At 52.2% G+C, this 23989-nt stretch overlaps 9 protein-coding genes across 9 annotated transcripts; 4 read left to right on the forward strand and 5 right to left on the reverse strand.

Moving 5' to 3' along the window:
- Nucleotides 1–763: 763 nt before the first annotated feature.
- Z517_00727 (uncharacterized protein) lies at nt 764–2141 on the reverse strand (the record flags this gene model as incomplete). The annotated part of the gene is made up of 2 exons (XM_013433691.1): nt 764–1118; nt 1216–2141. 2 exons carry the CDS (start codon nt 2139–2141, stop codon nt 764–766), a joined length of 1281 nt encoding a protein of 426 aa, XP_013289145.1.
- A 1276-nt stretch (nt 2142–3417) lies between these two features.
- On the reverse strand, nt 3418–5037 carry Z517_00728 (uncharacterized protein; the record flags this gene model as incomplete). The annotated part of the gene is made up of 3 exons (XM_013433692.1): nt 3418–4139; nt 4216–4727; nt 4778–5037. 3 exons carry the CDS (start codon nt 5035–5037, stop codon nt 3418–3420), a joined length of 1494 nt encoding a protein of 497 aa, XP_013289146.1.
- Nucleotides 5038–6354: 1317 nt separating this feature from the next.
- Z517_00729 (uncharacterized protein) lies at nt 6355–6930 on the forward strand (the record flags this gene model as incomplete). Its single annotated transcript, XM_013433693.1, has 1 exon — nt 6355–6930. One exon carries the CDS (start codon nt 6355–6357, stop codon nt 6928–6930), a length of 576 nt encoding a protein of 191 aa, XP_013289147.1.
- Nucleotides 6931–7687: 757 nt separating this feature from the next.
- On the forward strand, nt 7688–8809 carry Z517_00730 (uncharacterized protein; the record flags this gene model as incomplete). Its single annotated transcript, XM_013433694.1, has 2 exons — nt 7688–7862; nt 7917–8809. 2 exons carry the CDS (start codon nt 7688–7690, stop codon nt 8807–8809), a joined length of 1068 nt encoding a protein of 355 aa, XP_013289148.1.
- Nucleotides 8810–10535: 1726 nt separating this feature from the next.
- Z517_00731 (uncharacterized protein) lies at nt 10536–12947 on the reverse strand (the record flags this gene model as incomplete). Its single annotated transcript, XM_013433695.1, has 1 exon — nt 10536–12947. The coding sequence occupies one exon, from the start codon at nt 12945–12947 to the stop codon at nt 10536–10538; it is 2412 nt and encodes an 803-aa protein (XP_013289149.1).
- Nucleotides 12948–15566: 2619 nt separating this feature from the next.
- On the reverse strand, nt 15567–16837 carry Z517_00732 (uncharacterized protein; the record flags this gene model as incomplete). The annotated part of the gene is made up of 2 exons (XM_013433696.1): nt 15567–16576; nt 16780–16837. The coding sequence occupies 2 exons, from the start codon at nt 16835–16837 to the stop codon at nt 15567–15569; spliced, it is 1068 nt and encodes a 355-aa protein (XP_013289150.1).
- An 808-nt stretch (nt 16838–17645) lies between these two features.
- Z517_00733 (uncharacterized protein) lies at nt 17646–19232 on the forward strand (the record flags this gene model as incomplete). The annotated part of the gene is made up of 1 exon (XM_013433697.1): nt 17646–19232. The coding sequence occupies one exon, from the start codon at nt 17646–17648 to the stop codon at nt 19230–19232; it is 1587 nt and encodes a 528-aa protein (XP_013289151.1).
- A 414-nt stretch (nt 19233–19646) lies between these two features.
- On the forward strand, nt 19647–20282 carry Z517_00734 (40S ribosomal protein S17; the record flags this gene model as incomplete). The annotated part of the gene is made up of 3 exons (XM_013433698.1): nt 19647–19667; nt 19732–19857; nt 19977–20282. The coding sequence occupies 3 exons, from the start codon at nt 19647–19649 to the stop codon at nt 20280–20282; spliced, it is 453 nt and encodes a 150-aa protein (XP_013289152.1).
- An 870-nt stretch (nt 20283–21152) lies between these two features.
- Nucleotides 21153–23404, reverse strand: Z517_00735 (protein disulfide-isomerase domain; the record flags this gene model as incomplete). Its single annotated transcript, XM_013433699.1, has 2 exons — nt 21153–21491; nt 21548–23404. 2 exons carry the CDS (start codon nt 23402–23404, stop codon nt 21153–21155), a joined length of 2196 nt encoding a protein of 731 aa, XP_013289153.1.
- Between the last annotated feature and the right edge of the window lie 585 nt (nt 23405–23989).

A 23989-nucleotide genomic window follows, 5' to 3' on the forward strand; every position in this document is an offset into this window, starting at 1 on the left:
CCGCAATATCGAAAGATTAGTATTACGGGACTAGACATAGCCCCTATTCTTTCAGGACTGGCTCAGCAGAAGGACAAGGAGGTCCACTGCTTCAACTCGAATGAACAGACCATGCGATATGAGCGACGCCCTTAAACACGGACGAGTGCTTGTCTATGACTATCTAGTTCCGAACCCTGAACCTGAAACAATCACTCTTGGAGCTTCTCCATCCCCCTGCTCCGTCATGCGAGTAGATTTTATAACCTACGGCCACGTTAGCAAACTGACCGGTTCGCTCACTCACTCCGCTTTCCCCGTCGAAGTTGGCCACGATCGCCAGAGACGGGCGTGAGTGAATGAACGAATGAATGGCGCATCGTCTGCCAGTCTATCCCTATCCGAATCCTGCAGTCCAGGCCCCTGGGAGATCAAACGTCAGGCGCAAAGTAGAGGAGATGGGAGAGCACATTTTCTCTCTGATGCCGTGTGGGGTGGTCGACCAGCCTATCCCGAATTTGGGCTCTGTGACCCGCAACCCTTGGACAAAATCGGAAACGTGCAACTTGAATGGTCCATTCGTGGTTCGTGGAAACATGCTCACAGCTGGTTCTACGACTATCGCACATGGTTTGCAAGGCCGGTCCACGTCTAGTCATCTTCACTTCTGATATACATACACTTCCTCGATGGGAAATGGCACTCTTTGACCTTGGCAGCGCTGATTAGATTCCTGCCTTCGAGCGACACGGAACGTATCAGAGATCATCAGTGGGCGGGACTATCAAACCCCTCGCCCCATGGTTCCTGGGTGAGACGTCAAGTTCTTTTGAGACATGCTCATGTCGGAGAGCTGGTACCCGCCGTCCTCATATTTAATGGAAGCGCACTGTCTTGAGCGCCCCGGGTGGAAAATCCAGAATCCCAGGAGCGTTGCGATGATGGCGAACACAACAGCCCCCATACCGATGGCGGCCTTGGCTCCGATCGAGAGACCGCCAGACGTCAACGAGGATGAGTTGGTGGAAGACGTAGATGTTATTGGGAAGGACACGTCGGTGGTGAAGGAGGCGCCCGCGAATGCAACGCCCGAGTCGCTGGCGTTGGGGGCCACGGTGGTGTTGTCAGGATTCAGCACGCTGGCGTAGACTTCAGCCTCGGCTGGTTTGGAAAAGAAAAAGAAAAAAGAAAGAGAGAAAGGTGGCATTTATCATCTCTTTTTAAGTAAGAACTTACCCGAAAACCGTGTATATTGTGCCCCCCTCAAACACCCAGTTATACTTGCCCACGATCCTGGCACTGTTGACGAACTGGACACCTCCAACGCTGGAGATTACCACTTTTTTCGAGGTCTCGAGCGTCGAGTACTCCCCCCGAGGGAGATTACCCGTGGCGTCGGGCGTCAGAACCTCGTCGACGACGTGGTAGGACATGATCCGCCGCAACTCCTCCAGGGTCCAGGTACTCGCGACGGAGCCGATGGCCTGGAACGCGTGGGTGATGGGCAGGAAGACGGTGATGCCGGAGAGGGAGTCGATCGACTTGATCCTGGTCGATCCGTTCTTGACAACGTTGACGTTGACGTCCTCCACAACACCACCACCACTCGTGTTAGTGGTAGAAAACGGGGAGGGATTCTTGATCAAGACGCTCTGCGCGTACGTCGAACTGAAATTCCCGGGAAGTGCCAGCGCGCGCTGGATGACGTGGATCACGCCGTTACTGCAGCTCGTCACATTCCCGGTTGTATACGACGTCCTCTGCGCGCCGGACCAGAAAGTCGTGGTGCCGCTGAGCAGCGACGTCTGCGCGACCACGAACTCGGTAGACCCGTCGACCTGTAGCATGCTGGGAAGATATTGCGTCCAATTCGTGGGGAAGGTGGGAAATGAGCCGTCGAGGACGTGGTATTGCCAGAACGACTCTGTGATGTTTTCCGCGGTCTCGCTCAACGCGGCATTGTCCAGCGCGAGCAGCGTTATCTGCTCTCTCTCCAGCAGCGACGTAAAGGATGGGAAGTCGTCGAGACGGGCGGCCAAGCTGGATAGTTCGGGAGTGCTCTTGATTGTCTCGAGGATGCTCTTCTTTGTCTCCTCAGCGGTGGCGGCGGTGGTGGCGAGTGCACAACAACAGACAAAGATTGCGAGGATGTGTTCAAACATCTTTTTTTGGCACATTCGGTCTGTATTCTTAAGAAATTGGCTTTGGGTGGATAGGAGGGACGATAGACAAAGAAGAGGCAAATGGATGTTTTGTTTGATTAGAACATAGGCACCTCTGGACTGAGTACAGACGTCAGCCCTGCACCCCGATTAAAGGGCCATTTCGAGATGGAACACACTTTGCGGACTCGTACTTTGCTAGCATCTACCGAGTGAGTAAGATTACCTTCCCCCTATCTGCGCTTCTAAGCCTTGTTAGCTCGAGTCCATGGTCTTGAGAAAACATGCTCATCCAGACCAGACATGCAGCCCAGCCAGCCAGCCTCTGGCTAGGGGCTGTTGTCATCACCGACAGAGGCAAGCAGACCAGCTTGAATGATGGGTCGATAGGAGCTGCTTTATGAGAGGGATCAGCACTGAGAAGATGGCCTTTCTTTGTCGTCCGGAGGTTACTTTCGTGATGGTACCTGGAGAGCCTTGCATCTTGCAACCTGCCAGATAGCGTTAGTATGTCAGTTAAACCTCATGAAGGTGCGTGGCCTATCCGCGATCTAGCATGGTCTTGATAGTTCCGATGGCAGCCATACACCCCTAGACGCATGATTAACACACCTGGCTGAATTAGCCATCATCAGTGTTCCGTCAACACTCTCATACTCTCCTCGAACCGAAAAGATTATGCTTGTGTTCTATCGCCTGTATCGACAAGCTCATGAATCCTTGGTTAATAAGCTCGTCAGCAGCAGTGGCGGCCACACCAGTCCTTCATCGACCCTTCTTTTGGCGCGTATCTGAAAAAGCCCAGCACGTCTCGGGGTCGTCCCAGCCGGCCGACGCAGTCCCGGTGGTCGAAGGAGAAAACGAAGATGCCGTGCTGGCTGCTGGTGTTGGTGGACTCTGGCGTGCACATGTTTCGAAGAGGCGCACTTGGGCTGGGGCGTCTGCCTTGGTTGGAAACGGTGACGAGAAAGGTGGATGATAACTGGGACACCAAAAGAGAAGGAAATAAAGGGATCAATGATGTTTTATTTCGTGATGCCAAGGCAGCAGGCAGCAGGCATGCGGCTGCCGCATGGCTTCCTTGAGAAGCAAACTCAACCGTGTCATCTTGTCATCTTATACCTGAACTAGAGATATTGTTTGCACCGTCAGCCCAATATAGTCTCATCATACCGTGTCTAGCCAAAACCTTGACCACACAAACTCAGGGCGGCGAACCTCCCCAACCATGGAGTAAAAAAAAGTGACTTTGAAACCAAAATATCCTTTTTGGCTGTCAGACCTTGTGAGTCTGATTCCATTCCTGCAGCCAGAGCTTCACCGCCTCGATCTCTCTGTTTTGAGCACTGGCCACTACCGCCGGCATGTGAAAGTCCGTCTCGTTGGGCAACAGGCCCGGGAAATCCCACTCGTGATAGCCGCCCTCGATCACGATTTGCGGATTGCTGTCCGTGCCATTGTCCTTGACGCGCGGGTTGGGCTTCCCATCCTCGAGGAACTCGGCCAGTGGCGTGAGCGGTCGATAGTAATCGAGCTGGCCGGTCGAGAGGGCCAGGCGCGGATAGGACATGTTGAAACCGCCGTACTTATTGAACCGCTGGAGCTGTGGGTCGTACGTGATGTTGTAGATGGAGTGACATTGGTTGAGATGGTACTCTAGCGTCAGAGTGCGCGAGATCAGCGGTAGGGCTGTTGGGCGCCCTGGTCTCCCAGGGGTGTATCCAGTGGTGAACGATCCGTACTCTGTGCATTCGATCCACTGGAATGGCCCGGGGCTGTTCAGGGACAGACACTCGCTCACTGTCTTTCCGGCACAGAAACTGTACTTGGTTTGCACGTACGAGAACAAGTTTAGGAGTGGGTAGTAGAGATCCGTCACGTTAGGAGTAGCTGTCTTGTTAGCATATGCGAGGAGAGAATGTGCCGTTGTCTCAAGAGCCGCGCTCGCCACTGTCGCGTTTGCTTTAGAAGTAATGAAGCCGCAGTACGTGCCCGGGCCTGTGGAGGAGCACGAGACGAGTCAGTCCTGTCCACTGGAAGGCTGGATGTTGAGACTGGTGCAGTTGACACTTACCGGTCAGAGGATCTGGTGGGAAATTCCAGAATTGGTCCCAGCTATTCAACGGACCGGTAATAAACTTTGCGAAATCGGGGTATTCCGTGGCGTCGGAAATATTGAAACCACTGAAAAGCTCAGACAAGGCAGTCTTGTTGCCGCTGTCGTAGATATTGTCCATCAGGTTCGTCAGTTCTTGCTGTCTTTTGACGCATTCCGAAGGTCCATATCGCCGTATCACGTCAAAATATTGCCAATTGTTCTCGATGGCGACAGTGACTCCGGAAGATGATAGCCCACCCCAAAAGAGGTCGGGATACTGTATACGGGAAAAGGCAGATATCGCTCCACCGTACGATCCTCCCAGGATAATCCATGGGGTTGTCGAGGCGGTGAGGTTCCGATCTTCAAGCCCTGGGAAACTCACTCGTTGGGCAAAGTAGGCAAGATCAGCCATGGCCTGCTCAGTGCTGTGGAAGCGAAGATTTTCAGTTGTATATGGTTGGTCACTGGGAACAACGTCGCCGCCACTGTAGTATCTGTCTCACGGTCAATACCAAAACTAACCTACTCCACCAACATCACTCGCCTTTGAGCCCACAGGACCGCAACCCCTCCCGTGGCGTTGGCAATCTTGTGGAGAAGACCTTTCTGGAGCCATTCAAAGTCAACTGTGGCCGAGTCTTCGCCAATGGCCAGGATGATGACTGGGCCTCCGGGAACATAGTTGGTAGTGTCCAGCCAGTATAACTGTTGAAATGTGGCATTGGTATGAGGTTCGTATCGAGATTCGTTATGGAAGTGATCAATCGGCATGGTAAAGTTGTGGGTGCTGTTCATGGGTTAGGACCAAAGTCACCGAATATGGGCAGTTTGTAGCCAGGAAGCGGCAGGAAAGAAGCAAGACTGTGTCCGAAACCGAGATGTACTGACGGGTAGTCAACCCCCTGCGACTGTCTTTTCCCAAGAGACGTATGTCTCCTCGCCGACACCCTGAATTGCGTTGTCAGCTTCTGCTTGGAGCCGAACTCGGAACGTGACACGACTTACACTGCTACCACAAGGTAGAGAAGGTGCATTAACCTCGTCAAAATCATGGCTATCTTCAGGGTCGAGCTGTTGCGGGAGCACCTGTATCACGGTTTAGTGCCGAGATCTGACTGAAAGCCCCCTTTTATACACGCAACAGATGACGACGTGTGTATGGTCTGTTAGTTAGTTTCGCAAGGGAAACCGTCTTCCTATTCGCAGCCAGGGCTGTGCAAGGCTACTGATTTTTCGAGTTGATGGCTAACTCTCTTCGCCATGGATCAGCAATGGTGCGTGGCCTGTACCAAGGCGAAATTGGATCTCATGTGGCCCACGGTGCGTTATGCAATTGCGACGGATTTCCAATGCAGAAGCAAGGATGCACAGGCTTCTGATCCTTACCCGGTCAGCACATCGAGCGTTTCTCCATCCTTTACAACAACCGGAATCCACGTGCTCGGACATGGCGTTGTCGTAGTCGGCTAAATCGGCAGTAATCGGCTACCACAGCATTCGTTTGTGGGCATATGAGTACGTCAGTGCAATGGCTGAATCGATTCCGAGGTAAGACACGGCAGAAGGGTGTGAAAATACAAGTGCCTGACTGGCTTGAGGTGAGTGGACGTTCGATTAAGACTGAGTGTCCAAGGACCGAGTTACTCCAGATTGGGCAATGGGTATCCGTGAGTAAATTACCGAGTACAAGTAGTAGTCATTCGGGTCTAGGCGGCGGGACTCTCCCCCGCGGCGTCCAAGGATGAGGCGCAGTGACAAAGACTGACGAATGCTCCCAAGTACTGAGTTCCTCGTCAATGCAAGTACGAGGTACTGTAGAGGTGTACGCTAGACCCTACGGGGCGCAACCATTCCTACGATGACAAGTCTTGCGCCAGCCGGATGAAGATCAGCTTGGCGTTGGCATGTACCTGTAAAGAGTACTGGGAAGGAAGTGGGTGGTGATGTGAAGGAGTGTTGTAGCTGGATTGGGGCTCTATACTCGGTGATAGAACACCTTGTGAAGTCATTGTAATTCCTAGTGGCTTGGCTTCACAAATCCTCTTTTCCCGTTTCCAATTCTCTGTTATACATGTATGTAAGCAGAAGCCCGATCTTTCCAACAAGTTGACCATGGATGCTCATCCTATCCCCGACGTCATCCCCGAGATCCAAAACTGGCTCGACTCCAACTGGGAGAAGATCGCCTCATTCTGGCTCCATGCTGATTGGCGAGGTTGGGCTCGATACGACCTTTACGCCCATCTCGTAAAGGGCATGTGCAGAGAAGTCAGGCAAGATTATCCCAGGCAGGACTACGTCGTCTCCCACAGTGTGCCCTTATGGGGAGAGAACCAGCCCGACGTGGATCTCACTGTCGGACCTGCTGCCAACCAGAAGGTGAACGATGTGGCGATCTGGGTTTGCACCGCGACGCCGGGGGAGAATGACACCAGTTTTCCCAACTTCGTGGAGAGATTTCAGCGGGAGTGGAAGTTGGTCCAGGACCTGACCAAGGCGCATGGCGGTGGTGAGTGCGAGGGTGGCAAGCTGCTCTTCCTGGGAATTGGGGAGAAGGCATACGATGAGGATGAACTGGATTTCGGCGGTCTGAAGCCAGGGTATTTCGGTTATGGGGGAAGGAGTGAATACGAGGCAGCTATCTATGTATACTATCTGTGGCTCGACCTGCCAGAGACAAAGGAGTAGCTACACCATCTCCAAGTTGTACATATGTTTCGGAGTCGATATACTTTTTTGCTCATCCTTTCGTCTCTTCCATATGTCTTCAGAGCTTCTTCACGCGGTTGTGGCGGTGCAGCGCCTCACCAGCCTCGCGCAGAGCTGGTGGCGGCGTCCTCAGGGGCTGAAACCAAAGCCAATCTCGCCCTTTGTTTCGCGCTTCTCTCGCCTCCCAATTTTGAAACGCGCAATGGTTCAAGCTCCGACAGTTGAGCGTCTCGCCAGTGGCTGTGCCCACCTTTTCTCCTTTATTAGTCGGTCCTTGAGCCTATGTTCGGCGTTGACCTCTTTCAAGTGAGGTGACCTGCCAACGCCGGCCAAGTCCAAGTAAAGCACATCCCGACTCCGCCCTCAACGCGCCGAGATGGTCAATTTTTATCAACAGTCCAAAAGGCATCTATCTAATCTTAGCCGACTCAATCGTGGTCGAGGCCAAGGCCTCGGCGACAGAGCCTTGCATGGTACATCACCGAGCTGTAACACGGGACTTGTCTCGAAAGGCAACCTTATTCATAACCCCCCCTACAAGATCTCCATCAGCCGCTCTAGCCTCAAAGTTGAGGAGTATGTAAGTACATAATAAATGGACGGCCCCAAAGCCCTACCTGCTCAAAGACGAAAGAGTGTCTTGTTCGATCTTTATTCCATCTTTACCTTTTTTCCAGTTTGTGTATAGTCAGGCCCTCGCTCCGTCTTTCACACACAGCCTTGTCCTCGCTACATCATGTCAGTCATTAATATGCACGCCTCACGCTCTTTTCTGTTATTTGCCCTGGCGGCGATCGTAAACGCTCAATCGGCGCCGGATTTTCCTGTCCAAGTCTCGGAGAATCTGCGGGTCGATTTCCAGAGTTCTGCCACCATCGTCAACCCGCCCGGTATGACGATATCTCGTGATGGTAAGTAGGCTGTCCTTCATTCTGGATTTATGGTTGACTAAATTGTCATAAAAGACGTCCTCGAACTCCCCACCGTCAACGGACCCGAAGATTCGTCCCGGACGTTGGACTTTATGATCTTCATGATCGACCAGGACGCCACTTCTCCCAACGATGCCAACTCGCGCGTGCAGTTCCTGCACTGGTACCAGCCCAACCTGGCCGGCGCGTCTGAAGTCCTCTTCGACTTCGGCAGCGATTCACAGAACTTCACCTCCGCGCCGGCCGTGGAGTACACGCCGCCGACGCCTCCCCCCGGGGACAAGGCGCACCGGTACACGCTGCTGCTGTACTCGCAGCCCAAGGGGTTCAGCATCCCGTCGTCGTTCCAGTCCTTTTTTGATTCACCCGACTCCAATGCCCGGCTGGGCTTCGACATGGCCGGGTTCGCTGCCGCTGCGGGCATCGGCCAGCCCGTCACAGCGAACTGGTTCCAGGTGCAGGACACGTCGCAGCCGGAATCGAGCACGACGACGACGACGACCTCCTCAAGTACTACGGAATCATCCACCTCCAGCTCGACGACCGAGTCTACGACAACTACCACTACCACCACCTCGTCTTCCACTTCAACAGAAGAGTCCACGACCTCGACCTCGACCTCCGACTCATCCTTCGTACCAGATACCACCATGACCCGCACCACCGTCACCGAATCGGCATCAGCCACCGCGACCGATTCGACACTCGCCGGCCCCTCGACCATCACCACCGTGACGACAGCGGACCAACCCCCGACGACAGAATCGCCCAGCGACGGGGCCCAGACGACCCCGAGCGCCAGCGCCAGCGTCACTCTGGCCAGCGGCTCGGGCGCCAGCACAGTCCACGTACGCGACAGCCTCGGCGGGCTCTTCGTGGCGATGGTATTGGTAATTAGCCTTGTCGCGGGTGCCGGGCTGGCCTGAGCTGTGCTGAGCTGGAGCGAATTGAGCTAGCTAGGCGGCGTGAAATTGGAAAGCAAAAAAGCAAGAAAGCAAAAAAGCAAATCGAGGAGACGCTAGTTCCATCTCTCTCGCATCACGACTTTACGAATGACTTTTGTATCATTAGCGGGCCGATATTTGTACACTAAGACTTTTAAGACTAAGATGGATGCCTCCGATGCCGTTGGATTTTGTTGAGGATATATGTGTATATACTCGGCACAGAATGCTGATGGAAGCAATCACCACGCTCAAGCTCAAGCTGAGCTTTTGGCTACTCAAGGGTCCATGGACTCCCTTTGTTTCTTTTCCTTCCTATATGCCTTTCTGTCTCTCTTTCGTGTGTGACTTGGAGCGCGTTGACCAGAGACCCACTCACCACAGCTACGTTCACTTGCACCCCAAGAGATAGATTACCCAGCAAGCCACAGCCAAAGTCCAAGTCCACAAGTCGAAATCCGCTCCGGGTGTTGACAGCTTCCCGCGCACACCAAGAGGTATGTATATGTCTCTTTTCAGCTCCAAATCCAGACTCAGGGCGCGACACAGGCCATTCCCCCGCCGAGGGGGGTTCGGTGGTTATCGTCGTCGCGACGCAGTCACCCGGAGGAGCTTAGCCCTACATACAGCAGGTAGGTAGGTAGAGCCTCGGACAGTCGAAGGTACCGAGTAGAGGTCGTAGAGGAATCATAGACAAAGACATACGTCATCGTGGCACGAGCGGGTTTCGTATGTACAATACATTCTGAGCCGGAGTGGCGGTCGATTCAGCACAGATGACGGTGGGTGGTACAATCTGTGATCGAGGCGGCAGGGCGGACGGCGAGGTGTACCTCGTACATTCAGCAGGCTTGTGCCTGCCCACTCGTATCTTCTGTCCCCAGACCGCGAAAGTGGTGTTGAGGGCAGGACACGTCCGTACGAGAGCGAGAGCGAGAGGGTGGATAACATAGCTGGAAAGAGTAGCATTGACCACCAGCGACATGATAGCCGCACGAATAATTGATCCCCGTCCTCGTGCTCGTGCTCGTGCTCGCCCTCGTCGGTTCATTCAATCATAGACAAGGGAGAGAGGGACACCTCAGGCGCCAGAGCTCCGCACGCAGACGGGCGCCTGCCTTTGTCACATTGTCCCATGTGGCGTCCGGACCGCATCACTGAGTGAGCGCCCAGAATGTAACGGTGGCGCACTCACCAAGGGCGCGCGGCGCTTGGTGAGGGATGCGAGGAAGATTAACTAGTCGAAGGAACATTTTTAAGTCCCGTTGAGTGTCAAAATGGAGAGGTGATTTCACATACTGCATCTCTACGTGCGAGTTACTGGCGATGGAGCACGTACTAACGATTTGACTCTCGCGGGGACTTGTCCAAGTTGGAAATTTAGGTTTGCGAGAAAAAGCAGCACCACAGGGGGCTGTCCAGCCTTGCGCAGCCTTGCCCACAAGCAGCTCAAACAAGCCCGACGAGGCTGAGGAATTAGCTATACATGGGCAAAATAATCATAAATTTCATGTCATTATCATCACCGGTCACATCATAATAAGTATCGTTAAAACACCGTCCAGAATGTCATCGCCAAGGTTCAACAAACCCGTCGTCATAAATCGCAAGCCACGTAAACCAAGTCCCGCAGAACCCAGTCCACATGGACTAAAGTCGCTCGACACGCTTCCATTTTCCGATGGAAAGATAGACTGCACTGCATGCCCTACTGTCCCATAGGGTGGTAGCCACCTCCATAACCATACACGCCACCTTCATTGCCGTTGCGCGGCTGTGGAGGCAAAGGACCGTAACCTGGGTCAAACGAAGAGGTACCCCAGCTCGATGTGACGCCATAATTGCCGCTGTGACTGTGCGAATGGTTCTGAGCAGAGCTGGCTGAACTCATGGGCTGGTATAGATTTGGCGACAAAAAGTAACCGACTTCGGGGCTGGAAAAGGCGTTTGATGTAGGTGGCGGAGGATTGAGTGCCATGTTGGGTGGGCAGGCGTTAGCCATATTGGGGTTTCCAGTACCGTCCATGGCGTCTTCTGCAATTGTGATGACCTTATTAGCACGTTGTTGTGAGGGAGAATAATAGTTTTGTTGGTATATCGCTGGCATCGCGTTATTTGAGACTCCCATTGCCTGAGTCTGCGCCATCGGCACAGTGCAATCCAATCTGCTCATATCGACTTCTGAGCCTTGTCCACTGTGTGATCGTTGTATCGGCGGGTTAATTGGCGGCGCGAGCCCAACCAAGTCGTTCTTGTTCTGCCTCTCCACAAGGGCCGTCGGATTGAGTGCTGTTTCTGAAGTTCCGCCACCAAGGAGCGCTTCGATGCCGCCAGCGAGTTCCCGTCGGGAGGCTTGTAGCGCCTGATATTTTCGCTCCATCGCAGCGGTCTTCTCAACCTGATATTGGAATCGGATGCGCTCATCTCTTAACTTCTTCTCCATCAACAATTCGTTGAATTGCTGGATTTTTCCCAACCCCCCAACGGCATCTATATTGCGTCTCATTTGATCCGTGATGCCGCTCAGGAAATTAGTCACCAGGTCTTCTGCATCGACATCGGGCCAGTATGGATCGTTGATTTGGTCAGTCTCGGTCCCGTCACTGAATATTTCCACGTATCGTTCCCAGCGTTCCCGTGGAGAGAGCCTCATATACTCCTGTAGCTTTTCCCGCTTGGCCGCATCTCCCGCCGCATCTTTGAGTGCATGTCGAGTCACATCATGAATGCTACGACCACGCCAGTGTTTACACTTTGGATCGCCATACTCCCGAGGATTGGCACAATACCTCGGACAGCGGAAGTGTGGCCCTGTCTCTTTGCTCTCAGACGCTCTCTTCTTGTTTTGGTTGGGATTCCGCTCTTCATTGGCAGACTCAGGATCATCTCCCGAAGGGGGGATCGAAGAGCCTCCATTCCCATTAGTGTCCCGCTCACTGGCGTTGCCTTGAGAGCGCGACGAGCTCTGGTTCCCTCTTGCTCTCTTTCTAGAAGTTTCTCCAACACAATAGGTGATTCCGTCTGGCCCGGCGGCCAGTTGAGGCAATGCTGCCGTGTCTGGAAGGTGTCCATTGATGTCGAGAGAGGCCGAAGTGCCCTTTAACGTGGGACCCGGCTGGGCTCGCTGAGGCGGCTTGTACTCAGAGGCATCGACGACAAGAAGGCTATGTTGAACTGGATTCCCTTGATGCTTGGGACTGGCCGTCAATCGGTTCGAGCGCCCTTGGACTTGTGGTGAGGTATAGACAGCTGAGGAGGAGAAAGGCTGGGCCGCAGCTCGGGGTGACACAACTTGTGTAAAATCGCCTTTTGGTGGCGTTGTAATTGAGGGGCCCCGTGGCGCTTCGGGCGGGGCGGGCAAGAGAGCGCGATAAGGCTGACTAGGATGCAGTGGGCGCGGAGGACTGTCTCCTTCAGGAGACCTATGAGATGACTGACTGATGAGACTTCTCAAACCTTGGACGGAGGGGGGTGATCGTCGTTCGAGTAGCGGTCTTGGTATGTCTTGTGGCTCTAGTGGTAGTTGACCATAATGATCCCCTCGAGCCGCTCTCCGACCCAACAGGTAATGTTCAACACCATATTTCGCCTGCTTGAACTCGTACGACGATGCGCGAGAGGAACGTTGACCACGAGTCCCTCGTTGGGCCTTGAGTGGTCTAGAAGACGTCAACTGTAGGCGTTGTTCTGTGGTATACAACTGCTTTGGCGAAGGCTTTGATCGTTTCCCAAATCCCTCCTTGGGGTTGGGATCTTCGCGAACTAGCTCAGCGAGTCGAAATAGGCACTTCACTAGATGTTGCAAACTCTTTCGCAGGAGTTTCTGGAGTAAGCGCTCAAGCACGACTTGAACCCTCGCGAGTCCGGTCGATTGGAGGATTGACCCATGCTGTCCCCCGCAACTCACAGGAAAGAAGAGTTGCAGGCACAGGGCCAGAATCGCACAACTGAAGAGTTTTGTAGGTGAAACGAAGACAGCTAGGGCCAGAAAGGCGACAGATATAGATACGCTTGAGCCTCGTAGAATGGCTGACTGAGCGAGACCGAAGATGCTATTGTCATCCGGAGCCATGGTCCCAGCAATTCTCTCAAAGGGGAAGTGTGTCAGACTAGTTGCCATTGTGAACGGGTGATGCTGGTCGAGACGGAGCTGAGGGTGGTCTGCAGCAGGGACACAGGTTATGATAAGGCAAGAAGGCAAAGCGAACGTCTCTCATAAAACAAGATACCGGGCCGGGCACTTGGCTATAAACTGAGAACAACCTCGATGAGGCAGACTTTGCCTCCTTGTTCTGTGTGGTTTGGGCAGTGCCTCTGCTGCGCACAAGAGACAGCGAATAGCTGGCGTAGACCTTCCCTAGAAGCTGGTCTTCGCAAAATGCTATCCGCACTTTGCGGTATGCAACTTGCAATATGCAAATTGGGAAATGGGACAAGCACAATTGGTCTTCATTCGCGTCATCAGTGCCTAAATAGAGCACTGCCATCCCGCCTGAGCCATTGCTGAGCGGCCTAGAGCATCTCCGCTGACTTGCCCATATTCTCTCGGTAACGCCGCACCTCGCCTGACGTGGAGAGGAAAGCATCGATAATGTTAACAATGGAGGCTCCCAAAGTGAATGCAAGGTGCTTCCCGTGTGGATGGATCCATAACATCCATCCAGTTTCCAGCGGTTGTTTTCAAGCTTTCGCTAATAACCGGTGAAAGGATGGTTCAAGGCCTAAGCACTAACATTGCCCTGTGATGCTGGTACTGCCGTCAGGGAATTGTTGTGGAACACGAAGTAGTAATATGGTTGCTTCTTAGTCGCCAGTACTTGTATTCAGTGACTCGACGCGGACGGTCTACCAACAAAGTGGTGAGGTGGGAAAAGGGGTGTGCTATCCACTGTGCCCTTCCGCTTTGTTACTTCTCCCTCGAACGATCTTGTTCTGGGGGTCGCTTTCGTCTTTGCTTCGGTCGAGACCATGGATTACATAAACCCCTAATCATGGATGGCGCCAACCCGCTCTAGACTAGGGCTGTTTGAGTGTCGAAAGATCGGGCCTCTCCGCCAACCCTGGGGCAGCAAAGAATCCGCTGGTTCTCAATCTCGTGGCTAGCTGAGAGGATTGTGATCTCTGCAACTGCGCAGCGTTGTGAAGGAAGGTATCCCGGATCCACACGCTCTGATGGAGGAATCATCCAGGTTTCAGTAGATATCGAGAGTATCATTGCCCATATACCGTGCGCTCGTGGACATATACAGCCAGTGTCCCTTGTGATCGAAGAGGCTGTCCTTGCGCCTGGGCATGCGTTCTTCTATTCGTCTGGGCACTTCGAGTTCTCCTTTCACCGCCCATTTGCATATTGCGAATAATCTTGCAGCCACCGCACGCCCACTGGACAGGCCGGCCCCGTGTTTGCTATCTGTTGGTTCGGGTCTGAGCTGGCTGACCACAAGGCATTTCTGAGGTTTCCCTGGCCTGGAGTTGCTGGGACTGCTTTTGCTTGGTAGTTTGCCTGGCCATCACGATCTGCACTCTGACATTGTGATATCTTTGCCGTGTGGAAATTCTTGGTTCATTCCATTTGCAGCAGGAGGCCTGATACTGCATCCACGACACCAGTAATCTCTGTCGCATACGAGCACATTTTATCATGGCATCAATGTCCGGGTTGATCATATCTTCTCTCCGGTCTCCACGAGAATCATAAGCCAGTTGAGGTGGACGGGTCTAGGATGTCATGTCGTATGACTAGGCTGCGACATTCAGAGGCTAGTGGGGGATTTGTCCACAGCATGGACTCAACTCTCATCTTGTAGTGGGTGTTTGGTTTTCTGAGCGGATGAGGTCGTCTTCAAGGTGCACGACCCTACACACAGGTGGTGGGCAATTGCTGTAGGCCAAGTTGACTTTGAAGCCGCGTCAGCCACCAAGGAAAGGACAATATACATCGGTTCGTGGGTGTCAGTTATTTGTGAAAGACAAGCTCTTCGTAAGTCAACGGTCACAGACATGAGGATATTAATGAGGGCAGCGTGGTCGAATTCTCGCAGTCAAATGTGGCGGATGCCATTGGAAATTGACGTTCCACACGGACCGCCCAGTTGCAGTCTCCCTGCCACCCAGCCTGCTGCCCAACTCTGACCTTGAGTACGACTACTGATTGGACTTTTCTTCACTCTCCTATGACATCGTTGTTGACGACGGATACCAATGCCTAAGCCCACCTTGGTATCCTGAACCTGGTGACTCAAATTCAGTCAACTGGAAAATTCGCTGGTGACTGCCCCCAGGGGAAGCGATCCCGTCTCGCCGGCTGCTTTAAAACCTGCTTTGCGACCACAGCTGGGGCCATTCTTGGGTGGCTGGAGAGCTCGACGCGGCATGACTCGCAGAGGAAGTCGTCGCATTCAAGCCCCAGGCGCCTCACTTCGAACCTCTTAGCTTCTTCTGTAGTAGGAAAAGTCGGTGAAGGACAGGAGCTCGGGATTGACATTGGGACAACCATAGCGAGGCGATGCTTGAAGATTGGGTGCTATCAGGATGGCAAAGACTTCATAAACCCTGTGGGAGGACTATCTCTAAATCTTAACGCACTGACACTCTCCCGGCATTTGTGAAGCCATTCACATTTATAACTCATTTAACAATGTCCTCGCTTGGTCCACAACCATGCGTTTCTGGAAAGCGAAGGAGAAGGACCAAGATCGTCGTATCCACCGACATGAGATAGAGCCTATCCTTTCTGGGTTCATGTATGTGAGGTCAGAGAACTGTTCACAAAAGCAACCTCCGGAAACTGCGGGCTAGGTCCCTGAATTAGTTTGACCTTTTGCACTTCCAAAGTCTCCTGGAAAAACCCGCCAATATATCTGCGAAGGATATCTAGTATCCGAACTCCATCAATGGTCCCGATTAAGTCTGTAACCTGCGGAAGGATAGTCGCGTTGATCCCGAGGCTTTTGGTCAGGATCGGATAATCCGTGAATGTTCCATGCTCTGTATTATTGACTTGTAGTTGCAATTTTAATCCCTTCAACTCTTGCCAAAAAGCCGCCCATGTGGCATCGGTGCTCTGGTTATGCCTCTGTGCCGCAAAAATAGTGAAAGGTTTTGTGTTGGAATGATTCATCGCTGGGCCATACACACTGCCATCCATATTTAGACCGCTCGCAAGTCTCGGCTTCACCAGCATTGCGTTTGCAGCAGTTGCACCACCGAGCGAATGTCCAAATATCCCAACACGACTGATGTTGAAAGATGGGATGCCGATTTGCTTCGTCAAAGTCGAGTTGGACAGAGCGTTTAGCGCGGAGCCAATATCTGCAACTCTGAGTGAAGTAACTTCTGCCAGGTCGTCTGGCAGGGTGATATTGGCGCCCAGAATGACGGTTCCATCTGGAAACTCCACGATCCCGGCATCATACGTATGATCAATTGAGATGACGTTGAATCCAATAGACGCCACCCACTGACAGAGTACGTTATATATCAGGCGAGAGCCTCCAGATCCTGTGGAGAAGAGCAGCACGGGAAAGTTTGTGTTCTTGGGTGGTGAAGAGCATGTTTGGAGCCGGAATGCTCCAAAGGTTCCGTTAGGGATACCAAAAGCATTGAACATGGCGTCGTGAAAAGCAGCGGTAGCAGGCGGCATATAAGGGAACCCGCTAGTCTTTGTGCAATTCGTTGGTTGGAAAAGAGATAGCATCAAGCGGCGAGGCTGATTGCAGCATGGTGCAAATGGATCAACACGAGATGCGTCTGTAAGGGGAAAAGTGGTAAGGAAGACGTTGGTAGAGACTGGAGGAGGCAGAGGAACAGTTTGACACCAGGTTCCCACAGCCATGCTCAGTACGGACAGCAATAAAGAGATAATCATGCTGGTCAAAGGTGGAATATCAGAGGCTCAAGCTGTACTCGATGTGTCAGTCTCCCAGAATGAGATTCAATGCCAGCATACCAACGAATGGTGCTAGAGTGCCCATAGACCAGTTCCGGGGCAGAAGGGCTCTTTGTAGCCATGATGGTCGCAGAGTATTACCGTTGCAGCTTGGCCGAGGCACAAAGCTTGCATTTGCAATGATGAAGGCGGCCTCGTATCCGTATTCAGTATTTTGCCATAACCATTGAAGCCTTGGAACGTCACCCAGACGCACTCACGACGTTGGTGGTGGAGGCAACGAGACGAAGCGGGGTGATGGAGTAACCATGTAACCGAGATCTTAATATAGATCGAGACTTGCCTCGTGCATCAAATTTGTGTATCAAGTCACCCAATAACAACAAGCGATCGCCAAGAGGTGCCATTAAAAGGATTTCTAGAAGCCTTCACAGTGGATTATTTCCGAAGCTGCTCTGTTGTGATTTGTGGTTGAGCATGGCAAGATGTGTCTCTAGACATGCGCACACTGGCTCGTGATTGGGTCACGCAGGGTCTGTGGAGGTCAGTTGGTAAAGAGAGATGTCCGAAGCTAGTTGAACGGGACAGCGTAAATGACCGAGCTGTATGAGGTACTCGTTAGCTTCCACACAGAAGGTCGACTACCGGCATGTTTGAAAAGTAATGAAAATCGGATGGTCGGCTGCCTTGCCTGCAGGGCAAAGATCAGCATCGACAAGGCAGGCACCAGAAACGCAGCCTGGCAGCCAAGAGAATTTCAGCCTCGTAGCCTTGCGCTACTCTTGGGCATTACCTGTCTTGGTGCAGAACCCAGGCTTGGCAACAATTTGTCCCAATGGAACTGCGACTTGAGCTTTGTTCGTCTGCAGAGCTTCATCCACATCGCCTCAGCACATCCATCTTGTGTAAGTCTGACCAGACTCCGCAGCGATGACTGCTGCTCGTCTGTCACCAGCAGCAAGCTTGCTACGCAATTCCAGACTCTTCGCCATTCCAGCAGCTATACCCCTGCCAGCGATAGAACCTTCATCAGAACCCATATCATACTCAGATTCCGCAACCACCCCGTACCCGACTCGAGCTGCCCTTGAAACACCCCTATCATCACTCAATCAAGGAGACTGGGGTTTGAAAAGACCGCTGCCGATCAAAACTACTACGAAGTCCGGCACCCCTCTTGTGCGATTTCAACGAGGAATCGACACCCCCGAACATGTGGTCGACTTCGAGTCCGCCGCAGATCATGTCCTTACGTTGCGCAAGTACCAAGAGCTAAATCTGAGGGTTGTATTGCCTGCGCCAAGGGATCGGAAGTCAACATTGAATACACAACGAACGAGTGCTTTCGACTCGGAAGTTGACCACACTGCAGACAAGCCTCCCTCAATACCTGACAGAGGCGCATCCACATCATGGTTAGACGAGAGCCCATCAGAACGAGCAAAGCGGATGCCGCAGCATCTCAGAGATACACTCGAAAATATTGCGCAAGAAAGAGCTGGTACAACAAAACCTGGACATGAATCTACTCCAATCCAGCCACAGCCCGCTTCCTCTTTGGCTTCACCGGCAACACAAACTGCTCGCAGATGGCGGTACTCTGGACCTTATCTGGCGGGGCTGAACGGTATGGAATTTGATTCTTTCCTGAAAGGTATTACGAGGGAGAAAAGGGCTGCGTTTAGACAATTGGTCAAGAATCACTTAGCTGAGCAGCGAGCTTCTGATCAGCGCTTGAAAGCTCTTGAGGAAGGCCAGGCAGACACTGCTCCTCAGACCCAGTCAGAAATCTCAGACCGGGAAGTTACAGAGCATCTCCGATATTTGCGATCAGAACCAGGTAAATTTGGACCTCTCATTGCCGAATTCTTCGATCTGGCTGATGGTCCAAAACCATCATCGGATACCACCGATCCTTGGTCATATGGCCGTGACACTGTGTCGGCGGATCTCTACAAAGAATCTGGGCCTCCCCGCACACATCCATCTGCAGGCTTATCCTACGTCAAGACAGAAATGTTTGCAGCCAACGATGCCGTCACAGGGCCCAGAGGGACACGATCACCCGTTGCAGCTCGCCTTCTACGATCGATTCAATCTACTCATAACAAGCATATCCCATTTGTGGGTGTGGCTGGATTTGTTGTTCCGCAGCCCACAAACCCTGGTATTTCGGAACAGAACTGGAAGTGGGCACCAGTCAAAGACGGACCTAAACTCGTGGTTACGCCTATTGCGACCAGCATCTCGCAGGCTGGTAAAGTTGAGATTCAGACTCGGATGCAGCCTGATTGGGTTGTGGAGGACGATGTGCCTGTCAATATCGCTGAGAGACGAACCCCAAAGGATACTTCGACTCCCAAGCGCTCCATTTCTTCTCAATTGCCGACTTTTGGGCGCAAAGGAACTCCTGTTAGACGGCAACGGCCAGCCCCGGAACCCAGCCAGAGTATCGACGAAGAGATAGGGTTATTGTTGCGGGCGAACTCGAAATACAAGGCGAGCAAGCCTACTTGATGTATAAAACTTGTTCGTGTAGACCAATATCATCATCTCTTTGCTAGCATAATTCTCTGATATTTCCTGAAGTGCAACCTTTTTTATTCAAGATCTCATCTATGCCCTCGTCGAATGACTACAAATTCGCACCACATTGGAACTGTTGGCCATCACGGTAGGGTTCCCAGCACCGCCACCAAGTAGCCGTCTGAACTGGGCACTCTCACGCTAAGACCGAGTGTAGAGATGTGTGGAGCTGTTGCAGTGTGAAAATCCAAGCAGGGCCCCAATGCAAATCAAATCTTATCTCTTGGCGCTATTCTTGCCAAGCAGCCACAATTCCCCCAAAATTCATTTCCACATTTGATTTCTCGACTGCACACTGTCAACTTCGCATCCCTCACGACAACTTCCAGCCAGCCAGCCGTCAAGATGGGTCGCGTTCGTACAAAGGTGAGTTGCAGTGCCCAATACAAGAAATCGGCAAAGTTTTCTAACGAGACATGTGTGCATCTAGACCGTCAAGAAGTCCGCCAAAGTCATCATCGAGCGGTACTATCCCAAACTCACCCTCGACTTCGAGACCAACAAGCGCATCTGCGATGAAATCGCCATTATCGCCTCGAAGCGCCTTCGCAACAAGGTACATAAATGCCCTTCACACCCTCTCAAGTCGATACCTGCCAAGTCAGAAGAGGGACTCAATACTCCCAAAGGCGGGTTTGTTCCTTTGATACATTGGTGCTGACATTCTGGACGCAGATTGCCGGCTACACGACGCACTTGATGAAACGTATCCAACGCGGCCCCGTGCGCGGCATTTCGTTCAAACTGCAGGAAGAAGAGCGTGAGCGCAAGGATCAATACGTGCCCGAGATCTCGGCCCTCGACTTCACCCAGAACACCGAGTCCGGCCAGCTCGACGTGGACAGCGACACCAAGGACCTCCTGAAGAGCATGGGTTTCGACAGCATCCCCGTCAACGTGGTGCCCGTGAGCCAGCAGGCGCCTCAGGAGCGGGGTGGACGCAGAGTCTTCGGCACCGACCGCCCAGGTCGACGCGAGTAGGATTTTTTTTTTTGGCGGAGTTGACGACTTTCGAAGGTGGGGGGCAACAATCCAGCAAGAGTACATTGAAGTCTAGGGGGAAACGACACAAATCCATTTCTTTCACGGCAATCTTCTCTCCAAAGCACATTGTCATACAATACCTCCCTCTCAAAACTTCTTGATGTCAATTCCGCAAAATGTCCGCACAATTCTCCTCCAGCTGAGACCCAAATCGTCCTGCACGGCCTCATTCAGAAACATGACACGGGAAACGATACCTGCCCTTTGCTAGGGCCAGATTCCACTTCGGACGATCCCCCTTTGTCGTTACTGTCAAGAGAGCTGGAAACAAAACACACTTAAGTTATCGACGTAGGTGGAGTCGCTACTGCGTTCAAAATCCAGTAGCCGGCGGAGTAGAAGAAAACGAAAAAAAGGAACTCATTGAAAACATTCAAGGTGTCGCCTAGTCCCTAATACGGGACGAAGCTTGATTGCCAAACAACTTTTTCCTCTCCTTTCTCCCTCGTTGTTCTATGCGCAGTACTTACAGTAGGAAGTATTTGACTGACCTTCTCGCACGCAAACATCCCTGGAAGCATTCGTGGAGGCTCACTCATTGTGCATCGATCGAGATTCTCGGACAGGCACTGTTCGAAATCGAGCGATGAAAACAATCATGATCTGACCAGGAATTTTATTTCTTGCACGATGAACTTGGTGATAGCCAATGTCGACTCTGAATTTCCTGACAACGTGCCAGGCCTTTCGTGCCTTCTCACCGACCTTCAGCCATCCGAACGCCAATGCCATGCTCTGTACATGTAGAATCTACCTCGCCTGCCATCTGAATCAAATATTCCCTCATAATGTTCTGTGAAAACAATTTTAGTCAGCCTTGCCGTTCGTTGTTCCTAAGAGTCCCTCCTTGCCGTCCAAGTGGAAGTAACCAGAGCTATTCCGACTCAATGTCCTCTTGATGGTGCTGCCATTTCTCAGCACCCAAAATAGCAACACCACACTGATTATCAACAATCCAAATGATAGATATGGATGATAAGTGCCAAAATTTCGGATCTGGAAGAAAACATTCTCAAAGGCGCCAATCGTGGATTTTGGAGTCAGTTTTGGCGGGTTGGCGACAATTCGGGGTAATGTTTCAAGAATGGAGGTGCGAGAGGGCATGATATAGGCCCCTGAGTCAGTCACGTCCCAGTATCGTCGGTTCTGTTATAGACGTCAGGCCATCGATAGCTCAAAATCAGTGACAATATAACACTTACATCTTCATCATTAATAATCACTCTCTCTCCCTTCGAGACGTCCACGCCGTATGTAGACCTAAGCCATCTCTCCCAGAAAACACCATCCACCCAGGCGAACGCTACCTGTTTCCGGAAGGTCTCCTCGGTGATGCTGATAACTCGGCTCTTTGCTTGACGTAAGGCCCGTTGGTCATTTCGATCTTCGGCCTCTTCAATACGCAACTGTTTCGAGTCGCGCAGTTCTTGTCTCTCGAGGTGGAAAGCTTGGGTTTGTTTATCCATCCATTCCAGCGCAGCATTCTTTAATTCTCTCTTGGACTGGAGAAACTCGTCGGGTCGGTCTCGTGAAAGAATGCCCAGCACAACATATTTTCCGGCCATGATCTCCTTTGCGTTAGAAGCGCTGAGTTCAGGTACAATGGGCAGCCAAACAGATTGCATCCAGGTTAGGACACGTCGGAAGTCACGCATATCCTTCGGAGCAAGAGCGTTATAGTAGCTTGGTCGTCCATCGCGAGACACGAGCAATCTTGGCCAGGTTGATATCTTAAACCTGTTTGCCAGTATCTCGGAATCCGTCTTGACAATCTTCGCATGCCCAATGAGACTCAAAGTCAGTCGATCGAGAGCGGCAAAATCTTCAGACGTTGTGGCATGGTCAAAAAAATAGACGAAGATAACCTCTTCGGTCTCCTCCATCTCCTTGAACGCAGCCGCGTCCACATACTTGACATCACTGTCAAGCGCCTTGTTTGCGAATGAAAGCAGATCACCTAGACCGCGAAGACCTTCATATTCGACCCGCTCACCACCACGGAAAAAGTAAATCGTGGGATAAGCGCTGACCTTGGCGTCCTTGCATAACCGCGGAGACGCTTCACAATTGACCTCTCCGATGTTGAGCTTGCCTTCCATTTCTTTTGCCAACTGAGCCCACGTTGGGGCCAGGTGCTGACAATGGGGACACCAGGGTACGTAGAACTTGACGAACCAAGGATCTTGAGAGGTAGTAACAAGCTTCTGGAAGGACTCTGGAGTTAGAGGGGTGGAGACTCCCTTTGGATTCGGTGGAGGACCGGTCTTTGCGTTGAGAGATTTTCCAGATTTGGCGGTCTCTGAGGCCAATATTCCTGATGTAGTCTCAGTTGATAGTGCTGCAGCCTTGTTCTGCTTCTCCCCGGCAGCGACGCCAGCGGCTACATCTTTGTCCTTGGACAAGGGGTTCTCTGGTTCGGCTGTTCTGTCGACACCTTTTGCGCCAGGTTTGGGCACGTGGACTCCTTCCCTTGGTCTCGAGCCGGGCTTTATCTGTTCCAGCTTTTCTTCGACATAGTTGCTGAAATCTTCCATTGACTTGCCTCCGGTGTACTTCTCGACGAATTCGCCATCTTTGTATAACAGGAATGTCGGCCAAGCTCTGACCCCGTTCTTATCGCAAACGTCACCAAAGGCGATGCAATTTATCGAGGCGAAATGGAAGTTGTAATATCCGTGAAAGCTGTTCGGCGAGAATAGGTCGGGTTGGCCAGATTTCGTCATTCCCTGTAAGGGATCTGATGTTGCATAGAATTCGTACAGAGTCTGCCAGAGTGGCGCAATTGCTTTGCAGTGTCCGCAATATGGCGAGTAGTGTTTAACCCACCAATATCCATCTTTAATCGTCTCGGCGAACTCAGCGCCTTGTATCTCTTTCATTGGCGGCACCTTGATGCCATTGAAGATTGTATAATCCGAGCCCTCCCCTCCTTCGGCTGGAGTCTCGCCTTGGACAGCATCATCTGCTAGTACTCCCGCCCCTCGCTGTGACCCCGGTGGCGCCGCTATCGATGAAGATAAGAAGGCTGCGAGGGCGCACGCCAGTAGCACCGGCCTCATGATGTAGGTTGGCCAGAAAACGATCTATACAAGGCAGGAACCGAATTGCTCGACCAGTATAGGTAGTTCGGTGATAGGGAGATGGATAGGTGGGCGAGTTTCGCGAGAGTCGCCTCACAATTGCTGGCTGTGAACAGATGAAACGAGTGTGAGAAGCGAAACCGAATCAAAGGGAGGATATGAGTTGCAACAATTCACAAAGGTCTGCCCGCTCAGCGAGACTAGACCACAATTCTTGAAGCATGGAAGGAGCACGAGCCAGGTCTGCGATAGACAAGAAGGCGTTGGGATCTGCGACAGGAGACCTTGGCATCCCCCTGCCAATTCCGCAGGTCGACACGTGCTCTGTCCCCTGCTGCTCCGTAGCATTATACGGTGGAGTGTATTGAAATCAAGTGCTGCCTTGATAGTGCAGTGACGCAAGACGCTTAAATAATCGCTACCAGCTGCCACCATTTGGGTGCCATTGGTGCCCGTGCCTGGGAAGGCAAGTCATGCGCCTGCGCCACTCGTCCCGTCACTCATCAATCTGCCGTCTTGGTTGTGTAGTATCTTCTCTTTTTCTTTGCGATATCGACCACCACA

This window comes from Fonsecaea pedrosoi (genome assembly GCF_000835455.1).
Source record: "Fonsecaea pedrosoi CBS 271.37 unplaced genomic scaffold supercont1.1, whole genome shotgun sequence".
NCBI lineage: Eukaryota > Fungi > Ascomycota > Eurotiomycetes > Chaetothyriales > Herpotrichiellaceae > Fonsecaea > Fonsecaea pedrosoi.